The sequence below is a fragment of the Bidens hawaiensis genome, unplaced genomic scaffold (assembly GCF_021521415.1).
Source record: "Bidens hawaiensis isolate Kalapana, Puna unplaced genomic scaffold, B.hawaiensis_p1.1 tig00074416_1, whole genome shotgun sequence".
Lineage (NCBI taxonomy): Eukaryota > Viridiplantae > Streptophyta > Magnoliopsida > Asterales > Asteraceae > Bidens > Bidens hawaiensis.
Genome location: NW_027502896.1, coordinates 1 through 24,157, shown reverse-complemented (window position 1 = coordinate 24,157; position 24,157 = coordinate 1). Strand labels below are relative to the sequence as shown.

The 24,157-nt window shown below is 37.2% G+C and overlaps 1 protein-coding gene, 1 non-coding gene and 1 pseudogene across 3 annotated transcripts; 2 read left to right on the top strand and 1 right to left on the bottom strand.

Moving 5' to 3' along the window:
• Positions 1 to 4,154: 4,154 nt before the first annotated feature.
• On the top strand, positions 4,155 to 6,443 carry LOC143606342 (ankyrin repeat-containing protein At5g02620-like). Its single transcript, XM_077082142.1, has 3 exons — positions 4,155 to 4,626; positions 4,917 to 5,326; positions 5,547 to 6,443. The coding sequence occupies exons 1-3, from the start codon at positions 4,302 to 4,304 to the stop codon at positions 6,441 to 6,443; spliced, it is 1,632 nt and encodes a 543-aa protein (XP_076938257.1). The 5' UTR covers positions 4,155 to 4,301.
• A 239-nt stretch (positions 6,444 to 6,682) lies between these two features.
• Positions 6,683 to 13,575, bottom strand: LOC143606341 (putative NOT transcription complex subunit VIP2; annotated as a pseudogene). Its single transcript, XR_013148734.1, has 13 exons — positions 13,517 to 13,575; positions 13,308 to 13,416; positions 13,026 to 13,164; positions 10,639 to 10,678; positions 9,913 to 10,303; positions 9,650 to 9,841; positions 9,478 to 9,579; positions 9,296 to 9,384; positions 8,213 to 8,356; positions 7,696 to 8,118; positions 7,500 to 7,552; positions 7,095 to 7,416; positions 6,683 to 7,006 (listed from the first exon to the last, which is right to left on the bottom strand). The product of XR_013148734.1 is annotated as a putative NOT transcription complex subunit VIP2 (transcript).
• Positions 13,308 to 13,388, top strand: LOC143606343 (small nucleolar RNA snoR35). Its single transcript, XR_013148735.1, has one exon. It is a non-coding gene; the product is annotated as a small nucleolar RNA snoR35 (small nucleolar RNA).
• Positions 13,576 to 24,157: the final 10,582 nt, after the last annotated feature.

Sequence of the window (24,157 nt, the reverse complement as noted above, 5' to 3'; positions counted from 1 at the left end):
TATGCGCCGCGCGCTGATGCGTTGCGCGCGTATGTGATGCGCGAGCATATGTGTGCCTGGGCATATGATGCCTGAGCATGTTTTGTATGCGCCATGTGCATAGGTTTTAGCTTTGTGCCTTCATAATGTCTTTATCTTGTGGGTTGACCCGCCTTGCTCGGTGTTGAGGCGGGTACATACCTCTTCAAAAATTATTTACGAATAACAACTAAAGTCATTGAAATAATTTTGTAAGACCTTTTTAGGGAAATCGCATATCATGACAGTATGATAAAAGCACATACTGTAATTTACTACAAACATGGTAGATTTGTGATTTACATGTTCTATATCTTATTTACGTAACATGGATTATAATTTATATTAATTTATCAATTATCATTAAACGATTTAAACATTAATAAAAATACAACATAAAATGTGCATCACAACCAAATCCACCCTGAATCAGGCCCAGGAGGCATTAACCCACATCGCCGCTACAAAATGATAAACGGAACTGATTTAGCTACGATTATGATTATTTCATTTACGGCTTCTAAATCAAGAATCGACTAACAATTATGAAAATGACAGACACCTGAGAGAGCGGCGTTATCCACTAACAACTCAAGTATTCATGTGATTGCGTTGCTGATGATGATCGATGGGGGATGACGTAGAAGATGGTGGTTACGGGGGATGACGGCGAAGATGGCGGCTAGGGTTGTAAATTGTTAAGTTGGGGGAGTTAAATATCGACGGGGAAGGGACATGGGGCAAATAGACGGATTTGCCCCTCTGCTTAACGGAACAAACTAACAGGGATTTGACGAAAAACCTAAAGTGAAAAAAATAAAGTGCCACCACAGAGCACATAATTGCAAAAATGCCACTACGAAGTTGCAACCTGTGTTTGAGGTTTCATCACAGAAACCATAATTACAATTAACTATTATTTTTATTTTTATTTTTTTAGACACAATAAATCCATAAATCGAACATTGAAGTTAAAAACCTTTTTACTCCCATTACATACCAGACCATAAAAATTTGGGAGGCCGACCTTGTGGTTTGATTGTTTTCTTGTCCTAATATTCCACAAGTTCATGGCTGGTGGTGAATAAAAAAATAAATATTTGGAAGTGGGACTGGGAGTTAAAAGTGTTTTTTTTTCTTTTAAAGTACGGTTGCCCCATGTTTTTTTGTCATGGCTTAGCCACTAAAATAATGTTTATTATACGTACATAATACTTTTTTTCGTTCACATGTTTGTGTAAGGATAATCATTTTCGGTACTCGTATCGATTGGTACCGGTATCAATCGATAGTATCAGTATTTCCTGAATTTTACACGATATTTCATATAAAATTCGGGAAATATTGGTACCAGTACCGAACTGAACATTTAAGTACCAGTACCAAATATTTTGGGTTTTCGGGATCGATATCGATATCGATACCATCCCGAGCTCATACCTATGTTGTGTATGTATCAATAAGCCGTGTTTTTATCGTCGTTGCTCGTGTATGGACATCGATGGAAACAGTGACGGATCTAGACCAAAATCTTAGGGGTAATGTCTAAAACAAAAAAAAATTACCGTATTTCATATAATAATGTAAACGATTTTTGTTTATTTTGTCGTAATTCATATAATAACCGAATTTTTTTTATCGTATTCATACAATAACCTTTTTTTTTTTTTTTGAACTTGATGTTAGACCGATATCATCATTTTCTTAAAATTTTCATTTAAAATGATTGCAAATATAACTTTGTCGTTTTCATCTTACAAGTTCCCTAATTTTTGAATAAACTAAATTTTAACCATAAACCCATAATCAATTTCAGTTTATACATAAACCTAAATCCATAATCAATTCCAGTTTAGACATAAACCCTAAATCTCTTATCAATTACAATTTCCAATTTACATTTTCCAAATATCCAATATAAACCTTAATCAATCTTTCAAATATTCAATTGCCCATAAACATCTCCAAATTGATACTTTATATAAACAAATTAACAATCACAACTTTCGATAAAAGTAGAAAAATACCTAAATTAAACAAGTAGAAGTCAAACTGTGGAAGAGGGACTAAGAGAACACCGGCCATCAGCTAATTGCCTGCGGCATGGAGGTCGAGTGACCGAAGGAACAATGAACCACGGTTTTATTTGGTTTGAGCTTTAATTTGGTTGGACTTTAAACTTTGGTTGGGCTTTGATTGGTGTTAACTTTTAGTTTGATTGAGCTTTAAACAAATAGGGGTAACGTTATATTTTTTTGGGAGTAACGAAATACGAAAATCGACTCAAAAATAAATAAATTTACACTACCGACGAAAAGTTGAAGGGTAACGAAAGCTACCCCTAATTATTAACTAGGTCTAGGGGCGGACCCAAATAGTATGGATCAAGGTACACCAGTGTTTTCTTAAAATTTACTAGAAGCGGTATATTAATTTTTTTAAAAACCCTATAAAAATTAGAACTTGAAAGCCATATTAATAAAGTTGAACTAGTTTAACTGGTTTGATGGAAACTCTCCTGCTTTTCCTTTTAAATGTACCAGCCTATTAGGCTATGTTTATGTTGTTTTTTTCAAATCATGTTCAATATTACTTTATTAGGCTATGTTTCTGTTGTTTTTGTAAATCATATTCAATATTAGCTTAATTAACTTTTGTCTAAAAGCCTTTGAACGTTGTACTATAGAGTTTTGTCCAGTACACAAAGTGTAGTTCTAAACTTCTATTTCATTATTATTTTCCAAAACTTAAAACACATAGTCTTGTATTATTAACGATGATGTTAGGTTGTGACTTAGGTTGTTAAAAACTTGAATTTTAGAGCTAATTATACAAGGATTATTGAAAAGGAAGTTTTGAGCCATCATCTTCTATCAAGTAATACTCATAAGAAAATTGATTTGGAAGATCTTTCATGGGATCTCTCCGAACAAAAACCAATTTCATCTTATCATGTTAACCAAAGAGATAAAATTATATGATTGTTATATGGAAAGAGAGGTATTTGCATTCGTTTTCAAAACACGAAAAGTCATACATAATTTGTAGTGTTTTTTTTCTCGTTTCGAATAACATCGTATTTTATGTGTTTTATTATAATATTGTTTTATTATGTCCTTCGCCTCAACTCGACCCGAACAACAACCGACCCGAAATTTTTGAAAACCGAAAAAATGGGACCCATTGTCCAAAAATCCTAGGTCCGCCGGGATGGAAACACATGTAGGGCCCACCATGTGTTTACCACTTCCATTAAATTTTATCTTATAAAAACTTAGGAAGGCGGCAAAGCCAACACCCCCAAATGACAACGCCCCAGTTACAATTCCGACGTAAAACAATTTTTTGCCCTTAGGCGCCATCCCCTTAATGCCTTGCTCTCCTTTGATTGATGAGTTCCACTTCAAACTCATCAATTATATGCAAACACGCACATACATGTTTATTTACTTTTTATTTTTCTTTTTAGTTAAATCAAGTAAAACTACAACGCGCTAATAAAGAATGAGTCATTTAATAATTCACTATATACATGATAATGATGTGATGTTTTAACCAATTCTTGCTAGTTAAACAACAACACACACCTTATGATTTTATATTAGTATATAATTAATCTTTTATAAGTTAAAATCCTTTACTACAACTTTAAAAATGAAATAGTTTATTAAAAATAATTTCGATAAATGCATGTTCGAAGTTAGATACATAAATAAACTAAAAATAACAATATTAATGAAATTCCGTCTATAATATATCATTTATTCTGTTTGAATAAAAAAGAAAAGGCCTTTTGTGTGAGTGATTCGGATTCTATTTTAATTAAATATAATACAAGTCTAAAAACCTTTGTTGCATGCATGTGCCATAGACATCTCTTTCTCTCTCTTTCTTTCTTTCATTCAACACAAAAGGATGCACGTACAACCGTAGATTTATTTTTTATTTTTTTATTTTTAATACCATTTTACAGATTGATTGATCTCTAAAAAGCCATATTCAATTCATGGCCTTTTTTCCTTCTAAATGGAAGACACCAAAAGCACCACCTTTCTTCCTACCAAGGTTGTTGTCTTCCTTCGTCCTATTGTTTTCATTTATATATAAAATCCAAAATATTGTCATTTTTATTATTATTTATAATTTATGTGTTTACAGGGCACATATTTGAGGCCCAAGATCTTGCAACACATCTATAATGAAGTTTGTGATGTAACTTTTGGACAACATTTGCATTGTGTGATAAAATAATTTAATTGTTAGGCGATATACAAATTTCTCATATGGAAACAAGGCTGCCACCGGCTAAAAAGATGGCGAAGCAGATGATGGGAAAACGGGATGATTCGCCTTTGCATACAGCAGCCCGGGCTGGGGATATTAACGCGATAATGAATATTTTAGGTGACTGTTACAGCGAGGAAGAGCTGATTTCGTTGTTGTCGAAACAGAATTATGCCGGTGAACCGCCGCTTTATGTGGCCGCCGAATGTGGTCATGTTGATTTGGTTAGGCTTTTGATTGATCAATGTGATATTGCAACTGCTAGCATTAAAGCTAATAATGGTTTTGATGCTCTTCATATTGCTGCTAAACAAGGAGATTTAGGTAATCAAATCATTCTTTTTTGTTATTAATTTAACCACTAAACACATTAGTTATACACCACTAACGTTTCATACGAGTCATATGGCTTACGGGTCGTATGATATACAAAAATTGATCGTACAAATAGTATGATGTGTTTAATTAATTGACACATAATACAGCTCGTATGACCTTTTTCGTCTTATCATATGACCTGTATGATGTGATATGCAGTAATATACAGTTTTGTTGGTGATGTCTCTTTAGCATCACTCTTGTTTTAAAACTATTGTATTTCTTTTGATTTACAGAGGTGGTAAAAGTTTTAATGGAAGCGTACCCGGAGTTAGCGATGACGGTGGATACATCGAACACCACGGCGTTGCACACAGCGGCCGTGCAAGGAAACTTTGACGTGACGAACTATTTGTTGGATTTAGAGAGTAGTTTGGCATCCATAGCGAGAAGTAACGGGAAAACAGCGCTACATTCGTCTTCAAGAAACGGGCATCTTCAAGTGGTGAAGGCTCTTTTGGAGAAGGCACCTGGGATAGCGGCAAGGACCGATAAGAAGGGGCAGACCGCCCTTCACATGGCGGCCAAAGGGCTAAGGCATGAGGTGGTTGAGGAGCTGATCAAGGCAGATCCATCGTTGATTAATATGATCGATGCTAAGGGAAATACCGCTTTGCATATAGCGGCCCGCAAAGGCCGAGCGCAGGTAAAAGAATAAAGTTTTAATTTATTTTTATCTAATGGTGACATTTAAGACATCAATGAGTGCATCTGATTTCTTATGTGGTTTTGAACATCAAATGCACTTGGTGCACTCTTTAAGTGCACCTGACATCTTAAATGTGCATTTATGACGTAAGATGCAATGGGCTATAAGGATTGTTAGTTTCTGTTTTCTCACAATTATTATTTAATGTTTTTTGTAGATTGTTAAGGTGCTACTAGCGCGTAGCGAAACCAACACAAAAGTCGTGAATAGGTCGAACGAGACCGCCTTTGACACGGCCCATAAAATGGGCCATCCCCACATTGGATCCATCTTACAAGAACACGGTGTCCCAAGTGCGCGGGTCCTAAAACCTCCAACGACTCCAACAGGAGAGCTAAAGCAAACCGTGAGCGACATAAAGCTTGAGGTCCACCACCAATTAGAACACACGCGCCAAACTCAAAGGCGGGTCCAAGGCATTGCAAAACACCTCAATAAAATGCATGCCGAGGGACTCAACAATGCGATAACCTCTACCACCGTGGTGGCAGTTTTGATCGCTACTGTAGCCTTTGCTGCAATCTTTACAGTCCCGGGCCAATATGCAGATGACCGAAATAACATACCCAATGGATTCTCCCTAGGTGAGGCGAATATAGCCCCACAACCACTGTTTATAGTCTTTTTTGTTTTCGACTCGGTGGCTCTATTTATTTCGTTAGCAGTGGTTGTAGTTCAGACATCCGTGGTGGTTATAGAAAGCAAAGCAAAGAAGCAAATGATGGCTATAATAAACAAGCTAATGTGGTTAGCTTGTGTGCTTGTGTCGGTGGCATTTTTGGCACTCGCGTTCATTGTGGTGGGGGAACGTGAGAAATGGCTAGCTGTTTGTGTGACCATTATAGGAACAACGATAATGGTCACGACCTTGGGTTTAATGTGTTACTGGGTAATCATGCATAGGATCGAAAGTAAGAATATGAGAAGACTAAGAAAAAACTTGACGTCAAATGGCGGAAGTAGGTCGAGGTCAAGGTCTACAACATGGTCAATGTCTGTACTTTCAGATCCGGATGTGATTAATACTGAATTCAAGAAAATGTATGCAATTTAAAGAAAAAAAATACAAAAATCTTATCAATCTTGTTTAAATTTCATCCTAATTGTAGCAACAATAGAATAAATGTAGTAATGAAGTGTAAGTAAATGGACTTGGATACAACTAAAATGGCCCGGTACCATACCCGTACCAACGACACCTATCCCGAATTTTCAGATCCCGATTTTCTTAAATACTTGGTATAGCTACCGGTTTTCTTAAAAACTTAGTACTAGTACCGGTACCCGGTACTATTTGCTCATCCCTACAATTTATAATATGAGTAACAATTTCATTTTCAAACACTAAAACGTGCCTGCATATGGCAATGACAAAAGTTGTAAAAAATTGCTTAATACTGTTCAATATCAATTTTAAAAAAGACACTAGAATGATATTCATAATGAACAAGTGAATAACTCATATTACAAAGGATTAGGCAACAGGAACCTAATCCTAAACCTGAAACCTGACTACCATAACCAATGAACTATCAACAAACTTTACATGTGAAATTGTCAATGTTGAGGTAGCGTCGGTCTTTTTTCCAACATCTCGTAGTAGACCACAAAATTCTCCTGCAATGCGACATAAAAACAGGTTGACACTTTAAAAACAACCGAAAAAAGTTATTAGACTTAACATGTGCCACAAACTTGTTTCTACCTTGCGTATTGTTTCCCATGTGTTTGGATCAAAACAAACATATGATCCTCTCTCATATGTATTTGTCTTAACAAGAGGCTCCATGTTTGCTGCCCGCATAAACCACAATCTATGCTCCCGGTGGTAGAACCACCATCTGTTATACCTGCAACAATTGGGTCAAACAGGTAAAACAAACTGGGTCAGCTGGTCAAAAGCTGCTAAAGCACATAGCCTCCTAAATCTTTTATTCATAAAAGACGAACTCAAATAAATGAGCATTTGTAACTAGATAACTTACAGCTCATTTGCAGCATACAACTGGGCTTCATCCTTTGGCATGCTGCATAATGCAATAACGAGAAATGCATTTTTAGTTGTTGACAAAGTAAAATCACCAAATGGAATTATTAAAACTCAAATTACCTGTAAAATATATAGAATAAAGTATTTAACTGGAACTTCGACAAATAGCCTTGCTGCAAATATACCAATAAATATTTAAACACACTAGAATTTACACTAAAAATGTGGAAGAAATAAATTATTTTTGATATGGCAATTTTGACTAATCACCCAACCATCCATTTTGCAACATCATCAATACCAGCATTTGACTCACATTAAGAACAGGCGGTTGTTTGGCAAAATAACATTGTGGGACGGTAAATTCTGGAGGTCCTTTGGTAGGTTCATCCAGCCATGGGGAACCAAACGTCTTGTAAAGATTTTCAGGAGAATTTAAGTTGAGACCAAGTGTTGTCAAATCGATTCCGAGTGCAAGAGACGTTAACTCAGGATCACTCATCCTAATTACACTTAACAATCCAAGTAACCCAAATCGATCTGGGGCGGTTTGTGGGCCCTGCATTGACTTCATTCCTAGATCCCTATAAGATTGACTGGCAGAAAAAATTTGCTGTAATCGAAATTGAGATTGATTTTGTTGCTGTTGATGCTGTTGGATAAGTTGGTCATATGAACCGACACTCGAGACAGTGTTTGGAGAGTTCAATGGTCAGCCAACACTTGGCGATCCAACGCCCTAAAAAAATTTCAAATTCAAGTATATATTATATTACACCACTTTAAGAAATGTAAAGTTAAAACTTAAACAAATCGTGATCAAGCAAGGAAACCTGTGAGTGATAAGATGAATGTGATCCTTGAAACATATCTGAACCGTGCAAATGATCTTGATTATTTACAGATGGAATATGTTGTGGTTGTGACCGATGTGATGAAAATGTTCCTCCTAAATTGAATCCAGAAGATCTTCCGATCTGCATATGGACCATGGACTTATTATGGAACCTCGAAAACCAGAAAACACTAGGCCCGTACACGGACCAACGTTCAGTGAACTGTTCGCGGTAAGTTCATTTATCTTCGTTCATTTAATAAACAAACAAACAAACATGAACACAACTTTTTGTTAATTTAACACAATTTTTTGTTAATTTAACTAAACGAAAGAACATGAGCACATGTTCCATTCGTTAATTAACCTTGGTAAACATTCATTCATTTACATTCATTTATATTCATTCATTTATGTTCGTTCATTTACGTTGGTTTATATTTGTTCACTTGTGTCCATTCCTTTACACGTATTCATTCAAATTCATTTATTACCAATATTAATTTCAAATTAATTTGGTTTTCATATGTTAAAACCCTTAAGTCCAAATTGAAATCAGTTTGATATCTATGTAAAGTTTTAAAATGTTGGATATAATTGTAAAGTGGTGGTATTTTAGACTATAATTTGGATATTCACATTTACTTTTTTAACTATTGTTCGTTTACGTTCTTGACTTCTTACATTTGTGTTCATTTATGTTCGCGAACCATTCATTTATAATATTAACGAACAAAACAAACAAGCATGAAAACGTTCATTTTCTTAGCAAACGAACAAACAATAAAATCTGTTCGTTTAAGTGTCCGTTCATTTGTTCTGTCAAAGTTAAACAAACAAACAAACAGAAACAAGCCCCATTTGTGTTCCCTCGATTTGTATATAGGTCTATATAGGTGGCAATTTTGACCCAGATCCAAAACTCAGGGTTGTGTTCAATCTCAACGGGTCAAAAGTCGCCCAAAGTGTATCGATAAAAACCCCAAAAAAAAAGGAGCCAAGTGTTTTGGATCAACCCCACCAGCTTTGACCCGTTGACAACCCACCCGTATTACCATCTTTACCCAAAAGTGGCACTCACAGAGAAATGTGGAGATTGCATCATGGACACATTGTTGCCATGAAGCTGATCCTTTTGGTGCAGATCCATAGAATAATCAGCATTGCCACCTAAATAATAATATCTAAAATCCAGTCAAGAACATGAGGTGTCAAGTTCTAAAAAATGCCCAAAAAATCACATTTGATACAATGTGCAATCACCTTTAAAACCTGGTAAAGCGGGAAAATCTTCATTCTGGATGCTGAATTCTTGGTTTTGCTGAACAATAGGACTAACACCAAGACCTTGTTTCCTTAATGAACCTGAAATTGTAATGAATAATAAAGTAAACACCAGAAATAAATATGATGACATATATAACTCCAGATTTACCAATTTGCCCTTGGGCTCCTCCAGATGAACTAGGACAACTGCTCAATTGAGGGAAGTCATTTATATCAAAAGGTGAACCGTCATTGTTATTCAAATCGCTTAGCATTCCCATTGAGTTTTGAACATGATTTTGAGAAAGTGGTCCACCTGAATGATATGAATTTCCAAACATAGACATAACCTGTGGGGAAGCTGCATTTATAAATCATTAAAAAACAGAATTGAAGATACATTATTTGTATGAAAATATATGAGAAAGGTACCTTGTTGAAGCATACCACCCATTAATCTATTTGATCCCTGCACGCCTAAATTTCCTGCACTGCTATTAGTATTTAGATTTAATCGAGAAGTAAGGCCGGGAATTGATAAACCACCACCAGAACTTAAGCTTCTTCCAATGCTACTGCTGCCGCTGCCGCCGCCATTGTTTCCAGTTGAGCTGGTGATCCGGGAACCCAGACTTCCCAAAACCGGTGTCACTCCGACTCCCGTAATAGAATTACGGTTACTGATTGGTGCAGAGGTAGGTAGGATTCCAGGAATTGAACCACTGATTGCATTTGCGCCACTACTAAACCCAGGGTTTCCAACAACACTCATTCCACTTCTATTGTTCAGCGCTGAATGAGTATGTGAATTGCCATGTGCTATCTGGAACAAATGACAGTGAGATATATCATCAACTTTCAGATTTGATTAATATTTTTGAGATTTTATAGAATAGATGTTATTTCGACAAAAAGTTTAAATAACTATGAAACTTTACTGGATCGTGGTTTGGTTGTTAGTGATCACATTGATGATAAGCTCACAAAATATAAACTAACAAGTGATGAAAATATACCAATAAAACAAGTTTGTCTGCAGAGACAAATCTAGTGTTTCAAACTTTGATCTTAAAATTGAGCTTATAAGATGACACCAAGTTCAATAAGTTGTTAAACTTATGTTAATAGTTATTTAATAAAACAATACTGAAAAAGTACCTGAGAAAGAGCAACAGGCATATTGTTTGATGTAAATCTGTTGGGTTATGAAGGCCTTTGGGCCGGTTTTATTAGAAGGCCCGGTTTTGGCTCCTAATTATGTTTAACCCTAATCTTGTTTATTATATATATCCCATCATGTAATTGTAATCTTGGTTCTGAGCTAATAAGAAAACCTAGTTGCAGCCCGTGGACGTAGGTCCCCTCGCGGGGACCGAACCACGTTAAATTCTTGTGTCGTTTATATTTTCGTTTATGCGTGTTTATCGTTGTGCATGTGTGTGCTGTTTCGCTTCCGCGCGCCGCTTTGTTCCTAACAAGTGGCATCAGAGCTTTGGCTCGTTGTTTACACACGGTTTTGCACGGGTATCGATCGAAAAAAAAAAAAAAAGGTAGAAGAGGCTGGTTTGAGAAGGGCTGCTACAGTGCCGCCGCTACAGTGCCGCGGTGAACAGTATCCGGCATGAACAGTGTTTCCGGCCGTGAACAGTGATTCCGGCGGTGAACAGTATTGTCAGAGATCTTCGTTTTTCTGGTTAACAGGGCTGTTCGGGGCTGTTTTTCAGGGCTGTTTGGGACGGTTTTCCGGGTGATTTTGCAATTAGAATTCCTGTTTTGGACTTCTTGGAGTTGCAGGTTTCACTCGGGCGTTGCAGGTGAAGCACCGGGTCGGGTGTTTCGGGTTTTAAGGTTTTTCTTTGGAGGTTGCTCGGCTTCAGGGAACCGGGTTTTGTGAAGACCATTTAGGTTCGGGTTCAGATTTGTTTGCAAGAGATTAGTCTGAGTACTGGTGATGGATAAACTTGGAGAAAATGGAACCAGCGGGTGTGCTGGTGACGGCATAAGTGAAAAAAAAAAAATGAGGTTAGTGGCAAGTCATGTTAACTATTGCTCGTTTGGATGATCTTTCGGTTAGGGTTTGAGTTAACTGATCGTGTGTACGGTCATAGAACCCTTGGTACCGCTTGATTTCATGAAAGTTCTACTGTTGTTATAGCTGTTTGCCTGTTAGCTGGTTCGAAACTGTGATTATTACTTCTTGTTCGTTTGGAATTGTGAAGTTATATCTTGTTTGGTGGTGATCAGTGGTACACCATTTGAGAGGTTCATAATCTCGTGTTGGGTAAAGTTATTTGCCGGGATAGTACGAGTGGGGTTCATCTCATGGAGTGTTGGTGTGGCATGGGTTGGGATAACAGGAACAGTGGGAGCTGGGCATAGTCGACTTGGTAGGTTGCGTAGAGGTGAGACATTTTAAGAGTCGATGTCGAAAGGTTTGGAATTCTGCTTTTGAGAATGTATCTGGGGTTGATGCATTGAGACTCAGTGAAGGCGGTGAAGACTCTTGGGTTCAAGATTCTAGTTTGCTTTATTTCTTGTTACTCACTTCAATGAAGCATTTGTTGAATCTTTTAGTTAAAGACTTTTGGAAGATACGGTCTCTGTATCGTCGGAAGAAGTGAACCAACTTCCGAGTTATAAGGTCTTGGCTCGCTGAATCGGGTAGAGCTAAGGGGTTTCAGTTTGCAGACATGAAGCCTGGAGCCACAGTGATGTTAGCTTGAGCGTATTCGGAGGTCTGAACATGTTCGGGGTTTTGGTAACAGTGGGAGCACGCGGTGTGTTCTAGGTTTGTTTCCAAAGGGACGTTGAGTTCGGAAGACTGGGAAATCCGAATGTGAAAATCTCTCCTGGTATAGTCTGCTGATTTTTGGAGAGTGATTATCCTCTGGAAGTCTTTGGAGCCGGTAGTGTGAGTAAGTGAGGGCCGGTTAAGATTGAGGATGAGCCATTGGCGGGTTTTGTCATGGCTGGGTCTGTGATGACCGGATTGGAGCTCTCGGGAGCTTCAACGGGCCTTTCAGGTAACTGATGGGAAGGGGCGCTGCAACTGGTGTGGATTGGTAGAAATCTTAGTTTGTTCCTAGAGAACTGGAGGCTTGGAGAACTTCTTTTGTTGAAGTTTTAGCTTGTTCTTGGAACTGGAGGCTTGGTTGATTTCTATTACTGAAGATTACTAGAGTTACTGGATGAATGAGATTGTTATATTTACTTGGATGGCAGGCTGGAATTTATCGCAAGGCCTTCAAGTGGGAGATTGTTGGGTTATGAAGGCCTTTGGGCCGGTTTTATTAGAAGGCCCGGTTTTGGCTCCTAATTATGTTTAACCCTAATCTTGTTTATTATATATATCCCATCATGTAATTGTAATCTTGGTTCTGAGCTAATAAGAAAACCTAGTTGCAGCCCGTGGACGTAGGTCCCCTCGCGGGGACCGAACCACGTTAAATTCTTGTGTCGTTTATATTTTCGTTTATGCGTGTTTATCGTTGTGCATGTGTGTGCTGTTTCGCTTCCGCGCGCCGCTTTGTTCCTAACAAAATCTTCCAGCAGAAAGGTTTCCACTTTGTTGTTGAAGCCCGCTTGAAGGTACATTAGCAGTTGTTGAATTTCTTGATCCAAGTGTAGCCACCATATTGGCAATGTTGAAACTTCCATGTAAGTTATGGAGCCCTTGAAGAGATCCTATAAAGTATAAACAGAACTACTCATGTAAGATATTTGCATATCATAATGCCAAAATGGTGTGACAATGCATGCCCGCTTACATATAAAAGTTTCCATATAGTTTTACATATAAGAAATAATAATCAGTAGAGCTCACTAACCACTTTGATGAAAAACAGGGGAAGGTGCACCAGATTGAGTTGAGAAAGATGCAGAAAATGGTCGCCCAGTGTTGTCTTGAAGATTTGAAGCTGGCACGGTCAGAGATGACTGCAGCAAAAAAGTATAATAAATTGATTATAACCAAAAACAGAACATATCCAAACAAAAAAAGACTAGAATGTGGGCTATGTGAAAGATGTTCCAATACATTATTAAGTAACCCTGACATTGCAAAAATGCCAAAATGTCATGCAGAAAACTACGCCTTCTTCTGAAAATTTCAATTTCGAAGCTTTCACAGTGCTTTATTAGCCTATTATCTGAAAAGAAGAAGATCAAAGGAGCAGGTTAGAAAACTATTAAAAAAAGTAAGAAACAACTAATATACAAACAGATGCATATATGGATCATGTAACATGATATTCAACTTTTGAATGATGAAAACAAATGTCACAGGGGTGCTATAAACAATATTCCTGTTTTGAAGTGTATCCCATATTAGTGAAGCTCCTATAGCCCTAAACCCTAAACCAAGGTGCTCATCTGTTATCAGATATTGTACAATACAAAACAAAGCATAATAACATATGCCTTAGATAGGACCATAGTTATCAAATGTGTTAAGCGCACTCAAGGCGCATAGGCCTCGCCTAGGGCCAAGGCGCAAAAAAAGCGAGGCCCTGATGAAAAATAAGCACACTTAAATAAAACATTTAAAATATATTATGTATATGAAAAATAATACTATTCTTCAAATAAAATAAACAAAAGCTATTATATAGCATTTAATATCATCTAATCAGTACCAAAAGTTCTAAAATAGTCAAGATTCAAACGTGATCCCAAAACTTGAATAATAAAATGTATCAATATAATGCCTTTGCCTTCTCCTAGATCTCATGTTCTTGGCATAGACAATGCCGAAGCGCTCGCCTAGGAACTAAAAGCGCATTCACTGAGCCTCGCCTGAAAAATGGGCCTAGGAGCAAGAAGCAAGGGCTTTTAATAACTACGGATAGGACTTGCTTATAACGCGTTCTCTTTCTTGTAACAAATAAAAAGCCCATCTGGTTTGAGATGTAAATGGCCGACGCATGATAACCACTAATATATCTTATATCACATGACATCTAGAAATGGTTAAGAACTATGGTCAGAAATGGTAAAACAATTTCCGACACTCATTTCATTAACCAAGCATGGTCATGATATAATAAAATACATCAAGAAATAAGTGTACAATTGGCTTCAGATTCAATCAGAAGTTAAAAATAAGCTTAAACCTAGTTAAGCATTGATTCTACATTTCTTACATCAATAGAAACAAGCATCCTGTTCTTTCATTTCATAAATCACAGTTAACGAAAACTCTCAAATTTAATAGGTAAAGCAAATAAAATATATATACACAGCAAGTAGAGTGTCTAATCATGGCAAATGGCCACATTTTTTTACTACTTATTTGGGGGAATAATAAAACCCTAGGTCGTAAGAAAATGAAACTCGCATGTATAAGAAAGAGATTACCTGAGGGTAAATGGATCTGTCAAAGCTTCAAGTGAGATGTGTGTGTGTGTGTGTGTGTGTGTGTGTGTGTGTGTTTTCAATTCAAAGGTGATAACGAGGGATCCAACACGAAGAAAAGACAAGGCCAGGCTTCCAATATTCTTTTTTTGTTGCATATCAGGAAGTATAGGGGTCAACATGTAATAATTTGAAATAAAAGAGCTTGTTTGTAATTCTTGTAAGTAGGGAGGGTTATTCTTGTAACTACTCTAGCAGACTTTGTTAGTTTTAGTTAGTTAGTTAGTTAGGTCGTGTACTCACTAACACCCATTATAGTAAAACTCATTGCCCATTACAGTAAAACCCGGTTAGAATCGGATTCAAACTTAAGACCTTCTTATCTCTAGCCCAAATTTCTACTTCCTCTCCAACATTAAGTTTTTTAAAGGGATTTATACAAGATTAAACAACATTAATCCATCTACCCTAAAATGGTAACAAACAACAAAAGCCTTTATTACTGTTTTCATGAGTTCACTTAATGACTGAAAGTAAAGGTAATGAAATATTACTCTATATTTCCCTTTATTTATTTGATTTTCTTTACTTTAATGAAACTCGGGAACATACATTTTGTTTTTTCTTTTCCTTAATGAAACTCTGGAACACAACAATTTGTTTCCATCCATCCATTTCCTTCACTTCCCCTCCTTATGTTATGTGGAGGTAGGGTACTAATCCATTAAGAATGAGGAGACAACCCCTCCGTGACCATGAATAACCAACGGCAAGGAACCGCAAAAAATATAGCCAAACACAATCACCCGCGGGGAAGAATACCTTCCGCGGAAAAACACGTAACTCGTCCGCGGGAGGATACACAAGTCTTCCGCAGGATGAACACTTAGTAATCTACAATGAAAGGAGAAAGACCGGAAGACTTTTCATGACCAAGCACAGGAGCACTTGATAGAGAAGGGAGAGCCAGTCATAGGCTGAGCTCTCGTACTATCCATCAACGCACGATGGACCAATGAAAAAGCGCCTGCGCGATACCTACCCACGACAAGGACTTCCATAGGCCAACAAGACAACCAATCCGGAGCCAACATCATGCACAGCCATAAGAATAAAAGGTTTCATTAAGTGGGACAAATGGTCCAATCATCCTTCTCCCCCTTTCGGCTATAAATACCAAGGGTAGAACAACAGTAAAAGGATCTGATCTCCTCTCATTTTCTTAAAGAATACTAATCACTTACCATACTGATTCTCACGTCAGCTAGTGGTTACGAGAAGCCCCCCCCCCCCTATTCCCCTTCTCGTAGCGAGCTCACAGCGTTTTGTTTTGCATGCCTACATCTGTCGGAGACTTGAATAGTTGTCGTTACATTCATCGGAAAACATCAAACTAAGCCCATTGGGGGTTAGACTGGGTATTAATCCACTCTTGGGTGAGACATTAAGCTAGGCCTACCAAGGGTTAGTCTAGTGTTTCTTCATTGGTGCTATCCATAGGAGAGAAAGGAAAGAAAATGAATGGAAAGAAAGAATTAAGTGTGTTCCCTAGTTTTTATTTAGAAGAGACTGGAAATTAAGATAAAGGGGCATTTATATATATCCCTTTGCTAAGTCAGCTTATTACATATATACTCATCCCTTAAAATGAATTACATATTTCCCCTCCCTAAGCCACACATATTACATATCTCCCCATTTCATTAAAATTAACTAATTAAATGACTGTTTTACCCTTAATGACATAATTAAATAAGTATTTACATATATCCCCTTCCTTAAAACATCAATTACATATCCCTTCAAGTTCAATCCAAACCGAGTCGATGTAAAGACGAATATATCGAACACTAATAAACCAATTGGCATCGAACTTTTAATCAATTGTCAATATAAAAAAAGTTTTGGATTAATTTTTTTTACCAACAAAAAAACTCAAGTATAATAAAAAAAGTGTACATGAGACGGCGGGATTCATAGGGAAATGGTGGTGGTAGTCATTTATGGCAGTGATGAGATGGCTAGAAACTTGCCGGAAGTATGTTGAAGAAGATGATTTGATGGTGTGGGTTTAACTCTATTTATTAATGGTAAGAGATATGAGTAACTTGATAATTAAATATGAAAAGGGAAATATGTAATTAACAATGTTAAGTAAGGAGAAATATGTAAAAATCCCTAAGATAAAAATAGTATGTTCCCTAATTGCATTTAAGGGAAGGAAAAGAGAAAAAAGTAATGGTTTTAAAGAATAAATTGGGAGGAAAGTGTTTCCTTCCGATTTGAAAGGAATTGAAAGGAAAGAAAGTTAGTAAATTGAGTGAAAGGTAATGAAAAAAAAGGATTCTTTTTCTTTTTTTTTTCTTTCGTTTAATGATCTCGGGAATATAGCACATTAAACTCGAGAACAAAGTGTTATGTCCTCGTAGTTATTCATGTGTCAATTTACTATACTTCTTTGAAATAATTGTAGCGCCCTCTAGTAAATTTCTTTTATATGCATGCTTGTATTTAGGTGTTAATTACTTAATAAATTAATTAATATATCTAAGGAAAAGTTAAAATATAAATGGAGATAAAAATAAGAAATGTGAGAAGGATTTGTGACAAACAAAAACCCCTCAAAAAAATATTCAAAAATAATAATAAAAAAATTATAACTCAAAATATAAATAAAAAACTAAAATGTTCCCCCCGGCTGTCCCGTTCAAAAAAAAAAGAAGAAGAAAACGCTGAAGAGACACAATGCAAAGAAAACGCCATCTTCCATTCCGATGAATCGCTAATATTACTCTAGGCCATAACTAATCCGGCTGGATTTTTAGTCGCAACCACCATTTCGTAAGCAAAGCTATGTTTGCGTCTATTATACTCCCGAACCCTAATCCTCAGAAGTCTGTAGCAGCCATAAACTTTTTCCCACATCACCCACCTTATCTTCCTGCCCCATATTAACATCTCCCCGTATGAATTTCCTCGGAATCCGGGTTTTAGATACACATATAATATGTAAGAAGATTTCCCAAAACTGTCCTCGCTTAAGTTATTCTTCATCCAAATGATAAGGCCTTGATGAATGGTTTCTATTGATACTATTGTTGTAACAACTTTTATTGAATGGTTTGTATAACAAGACAAAATATATGTTAATAACATAATTAATTACAAACAACTGTTTGGATTTTTTTTCCCCATATTCGATCAAATTATATATATATATATATATATATATATATATATTAATTTGAAAGTTCTTGGACACTCACAATTCACTACTATTCTACTGCTCCTACATTTTATGCATGGTTTATAAGTCTTTAAAGCATCTTTAATATGCTAGCTTATGTCACGTGTCCTTTATGAGTGTTGTTGCAGACCACTAACATTGATTCTCTCACACATCTAGATCTTATCTCCACTTTGAATCTAGAGACAAATTACTTGACCGGTGGTTCTACATATAGAATGAAAACTTGGACGGTCGCCTTCCGTTGTCGGCGGTTCTGGCCGTTTATAGCGACGGTGGGTGATGTTGTCCTTTGTTTTTGGCTGTGAACCTTTTGGTTGAGTTGAGGATTGTACACGAGGTTAGGTGGATTGTGATTGTAGAGTGAGAGACGAATAGTCACCGCTGTTGCCGGCGGCTCCGTTTGTTCATGACGACGGCTGAATTGCATCTACAGCGCCTTCTGTCTCTCTGTATTATGTCCAGTCCTTTTCCGGAGTGTTAACGTTGGTGGTTGAACGGTGATTTTATAGAGAGAAACAGATAAGTGGCTGTCGTTGTCTTTGGCTTCGGCAGTCTAGGGTGACTGTCTTTGAACATCTTGCTTTTGCATTGCCGTTGTGCATGAGGACAACGGAATTCCTACCTCTTTGTTTTGGTCGACGATGATTGTAACAATGTTAGTGGCTGTTGCCGGCAACTCCGATAAGTGCGTTAGTGGCTATTGCCTTGCCGCGATGGAGTTGCATGACGGTGCCTTCTATCGTCCTTTGTTTCTGACTTACACTGCGTTCCTGAGTTTTTTATTTAGGAGTTTGGAAAAGAAAAAAAGAAATTTCATTCTTTAGTTTTTTTTAAAAGAAAAGATAGAGAATGAAAAGAAAAGTTAGGGCTTTTTTCCTCTAAAACTTTCCAGCCAAACATGGCATGGTTGTGAAGGAAAAGTTTATAGCCATGTACAATATTACTAATTTACCCGATCTTTTCCTTCCTATCCAACTCAAGAATGAGGACATAATTATAAAGTTACAATTCTTTTTCCTATATTTTTCTTCCTATCTATCTCAAGAATGTAATTAACACTTTATTTTCTTTTCTTTTAACTCGAAAATGTTTTTTAAGTATATAACTAGTCTGTATACCTGTGTGACACACGAGTTAAAAAAATAATTGTTTAAAACATATTAAAAAATATAATCTATGAAAATTGAAAAATCAAATTAACATGTAACTTAGTAACTTTAATATGACATACAATTAACATTGTGTAAAAACTGGTTTTTCTTAAAACAAATCAACTCTTAATAGTGATTGTCGTTGACGGGGTTGCATATAAAAAATTACATAAATAAGATAAATATACATGTATCATATCAAAGTCAACTTACAAAGTAAAGTACCAAATTCAAAGTCTTGATTAAAAAAAAACTGAACTATGTTTCTTGTCCCGACCAAGCCAACTATGTTTCTTGTACCGACCAAACCCATATCAGTTTACTACTTTTATTGCCATACATTAAATGCGCCATACCAGTAGTCTTTTAACCATGGTCCATACCCACGCGATATCAACACCGATCGGCAATCATAATACTCAAAGGTTCAAATGTCGATTAATGTTTAGTATATGAGAAAATGAACAAACAAATGAAACTTATATGGTGAATCTACGTTAATTTGCAGCATATTCAGTCAACCACAAACATAAATATTATCCTTTTACTCTGAAAAGAATGCATCAGGGACCTTTGCGAGAGAAAAAAGAATGTATCAGGGTCCTTTGCGAGCAAAAACTCATATTCTAACCCTACACTATATCCTATATATATTTTTATTAAGTTTGAACTTCAGCTAGCATGAGCTTAAACATCGACTTGGTGAGTTAGATTATGATCATTTGCATCCCTATTTTTAAACATCTAAAAGTGCGCATTTATCATCTATACTCTAGTCATCTTGGCCAATTTTCTAGAAACACATTTGTAGAACTAACATAGTATGCCAATTGCTTTCATTATTTACCTACGAACTGTCCCACCTCTGCAACAAACCAGCAGTGGTGAGCCTGTTCAAACAAGTTATATTTGTCTGTATAATTGAAATCTATTCAACACTTGGAAAAACTTATAAAGAAACACAATAAAAGATGTATACATCATTAATGTTGAATATCAAGATGGTAATCTGCAACAATCAGAAACTTATACACAAGGGTTTGAACGAATTGTTCGACTCTCTGTTTTTATTATTCTGGAAAACAACGACTACAACTTGAAACACAGAACTAATGGGTTTATATATAAGTAACCTTACATTTATTCTCCTACTCAAACTCAAACTAGATATTAGGATATAACTTAAATTTAAAACAAGATACTAGATAAACAAAACAATTAATAATAATCTGATAATGATAATAATTAATTTAATTATTATCTTGATCTCCACCAAGCCGCCCCACGAGATTGTAATCGAGCCACCCTGTATTATCGAGTGTTTCACACTCCCTCTCAACACTCGACTTCTCTATTCCAATGCCATCACGAAAGTTGATCAACTTCACTCCAGTTAACGGTTTAGTAAACATATCCGCTACCTGATCCTCCGTGTCTGCATGCTTTAAATCGATCTCACCTTTCAACACTTTCTCCCGAATAAAGTGATAATGCACTTCAATATGTTTAGTGCGCGCATGAAACATCGGGTTTTCCGCTAATGCGATAGATGCCATATTATCACAGTATATTATCACTTTAGAATCAACTTCTTGATTCAGATTTAGCAAAAGTTGCTTAAATCACACACACTCCTGAGCTGCCATTGCGGCGGCCCGATACTCCGCTTCGGTAATCGACAACGACACGGTCGGTTGTCATTTACTACACCACGACACAGCACCCGATCCTATCATAAACACATAACCCGTTGTCGACCTTCGGGTATCCCGGTCTCGTGCATAACCTACATCACAATAACCAATCAATTCAGCCCGAGACTCCCTCTCAAACTTTATTCCATGTTTTGGTGTTGCCTTCAAATACCGTAGCACTCGTCTAACCGCCTCCAAGTGCGGCTTTCTCGGGTCTGGCATGAACCGACTTAAAACACCAACCGCATAGGAGATATTGGGCCGGGTTAGTGTCAAGTAAATTAAACTTCCTACTATCTTTCGGCACATAGTAGGATTTTGTAATTCTTTGCCTTCGGTTGCGCGAAACTGATCGATTGGCTCCATTGGATTCATTGCCAGTTTGCAACATTCTAAACCATATTTCATCAACATATCAATAGTGTACTTATGTTGATGTAGTAGTAATCCAGTAGCTCTGTACTCCAACTCTAATCCTAGAAAATGTTTTAGTTTTCCAAGATCTTTCGTATGGAACCTTGTAAGCAAATTCTCTTTAAGTTTCTTGATTTCATCTACCATGTCACCTGTTATTATTAAATCATCGACATATACTAATACGATAGCAACCTTTTTACCTTCTATTCGAACAAAAAAACTAGTACCTGCATCAGTCGGTGTGAACCCATTATGTTCTAAAAATTAACCCATTTTTCCAAACCAGGCTCGAGGTGACTGTTTCCACCCGTACAATGCTTTCTTTAATTTGCACACACGTCTCGGCCGATCCAAACGCTTAAAACCTTCAGGCTGATCCATGTAGATTACATGATCAAGTTCTCCATATAAAAACGCATTGCTCACGTCCATCTACCATAGGTTCCATCCTTACTTGCTGCTATGGCCAGTAAAACCCGAACAGTTGTGAGTTTAGCCACGGGACTAAACGTCTCTTCATAGTTAATACTAAACTGTTGGGATAAACCTCGTGCAACCAAACGCGCTTTATACCTATCAATCGATCCATCTACCTTCCGTTTAATTTTGTATACCCATTTACATGAAATCGGCTTTGTCTCGACCGATTTCGGTACCAATTCCCAGGTCTGATTTTTCAATAGTGCTTCGATCTCTTCTCGCATTGCAACATTCCAAACCGGTTTTCTTTGTGCTTTTTCAAACATCTCAGGTTCAATTTCTTCTTAAACTCTCTTGATGTGTACTCGCCCCCGTTATCCAATCTTAGACATTGAATCAAATATTTGACATCTCTTTCTGATTCATATTTGAATTCTTTAAACTTTGTGAACGCCTCCGACTTTTCTTTCATGAAGTAAACCTAAAGGTACCTAGAGAAATCATCAATAAATGATATCATATATTTCATACCTGATAGCAAGGCTTGCTTAACGGGCCCAAACACATCCGAATGGACGAGCTCCAATGGCTTTGATGACTTGTGGTTTGAGCTCTCGAAGGGCTGCTCGTGTGCCTTCCCATATTGGCAGCCTCCACACACCACATCTTTATTTATACTTAACTTTGGCAACCCGATCGCTAGGCTTCTATTCATCATTATTTCGAGTAGATCATATCCCACATGGCTTAACCTTTAATGCCACAGATCTGCGTTTTGATTTGATTTCGCCTTTTCAACATAGGTCATTCCGGCCGATAAAACATATACTGTTTCAGCCCTTCTTCCTTGTACTACGGCTTTAGACTAAGTTTCAAACTTGTCACAAATTTTTACATCATTCGGCCCAAATAAAACGTACCTCCCTGATGCAGTGATTTGAAGTACTGATAAAAGATTCTTCTTCATCTGCGGTACATGAAACACATTATTTAACATTAGTTTTTGCTTTCCTTCCGGGCACAATCGTGTATCGCCTACATGAGCAATATCATAACGGGAATTGTCGGCGATCACCACAACTTGGTTTCCTTCATACTTCACCAGGTTCTTCAGTTGACTTTTCTCACCCGTCATGTGGTTCGAGCACCCCCCGAGTCAACTATCCATTCTACCTTTCCTTTGTTCTTTTTTGCGGTTGTTGCATTTAATGCTAGTACAGTTTCAACAGTGGCACAGTGTGCCTCGACATCCCAAACAACCTCTTTTTGGGTTGCAGCAGCATTGCCTTCCTTATTCTGTGGCGTTCTACAATATTTAGCCATGTGACCTCGCTGTCCGCACTTATGGCAATTAAACGGGAACCGTTTCCATGTCTTCTTATTTTTTTCGAAACCCTGATCATTCAATTCCTTTTCTTGATTGTGATTCGATTTCCGCCACTCCTGTTTCTTAGGCCGTTCACCATAATTCTTTTGACCAGACCATTTATTCGGCCTAAACTTACCTTTACCGCGATCTGCATAAAGAACCGTGTCTTCGGATTTTGTTGATCCTCCAATCGACGTATCCGCCATTTGCTTGGCTAAAGACTCCTGCTCGGCCAGCAGGGGGCAGCAACAAACGTTTTATACTCGGGTTTTAACCTGTGTATGATGATTCGCTTCATTCTCGGTTCCCCAATTCTTGCCTCCGGATCCAACTCCCAGATTTCTCTACACAAGGTCTTCACCTTATGAAAATATTGCGGTATCGTCAATTCTTTTTGGCCTACGGAGAACAAATCAATCTCAAGAAGTTGCAATTTTGCATCATTCTTCATGGAAAACAAGGCTACCAAGGCATCCCATGTCTATTAGGTGTTTGAAGGTCTCGTATGTGTTCTAGCAACTCCTCTTCAGTCGTAGTCTTGAGAACATAAAACACCTTACCCGTTTTGACTCTCCACTTGCCGATTGCCCCGTTCACATCGTTTCTGGGTAGGACGGTATCCGTACCATTAACAACTTCCCTTAGATCTTGTCCTTGTAGATACGACATCATACAAGTAGACAAAGTGTTGTAGTTCGTTTGATTAAGCTTCCTTATCCCACCGGTAACCTGAAGATATGCCATAGTATCTTCTTTGCGATCGAACCGCAGCCTTCCTCTAACCCGCTACTGCTTCAATCACACCTTCTGGAGCTTGAACGAATTCTTCTACGAGCCCTAAACGTGGCTCTGATACCACTTGTTGAATATCAAGATGGTAATCTGCAACAATTGGAAACTTGTACACAAGGGTTTGAACAAATTGTTCGACTCTCTGTTTTTATTATACTGGAAAACAACGACTACAACTTGAAACAAAGAACTAATGGGTTTATAGATAAGTACCCTTACATTTATTCTCCTA

What these genes read in the sequence shown, in the direction of transcription:
- LOC143606342 (XM_077082142.1), top strand. Translation starts at nt 4,302, where the DNA reads ATGGAAACAAGGCTGCCACCGGCTAAAAAGATGGCGAAGCAGATGATG. An exon ending in TGCTAAACAAGGAGATTTAG is followed by an intron (nt 4,627 to 4,916) that starts GTAATCAAATCA and finishes TTTGATTTACAG; the next exon opens with AGGTGGTAAAAGTTTTAATG. An exon ending in CCCGCAAAGGCCGAGCGCAG is followed by an intron (nt 5,327 to 5,546) that starts GTAAAAGAATAA and finishes TGTTTTTTGTAG; the next exon opens with ATTGTTAAGGTGCTACTAGC.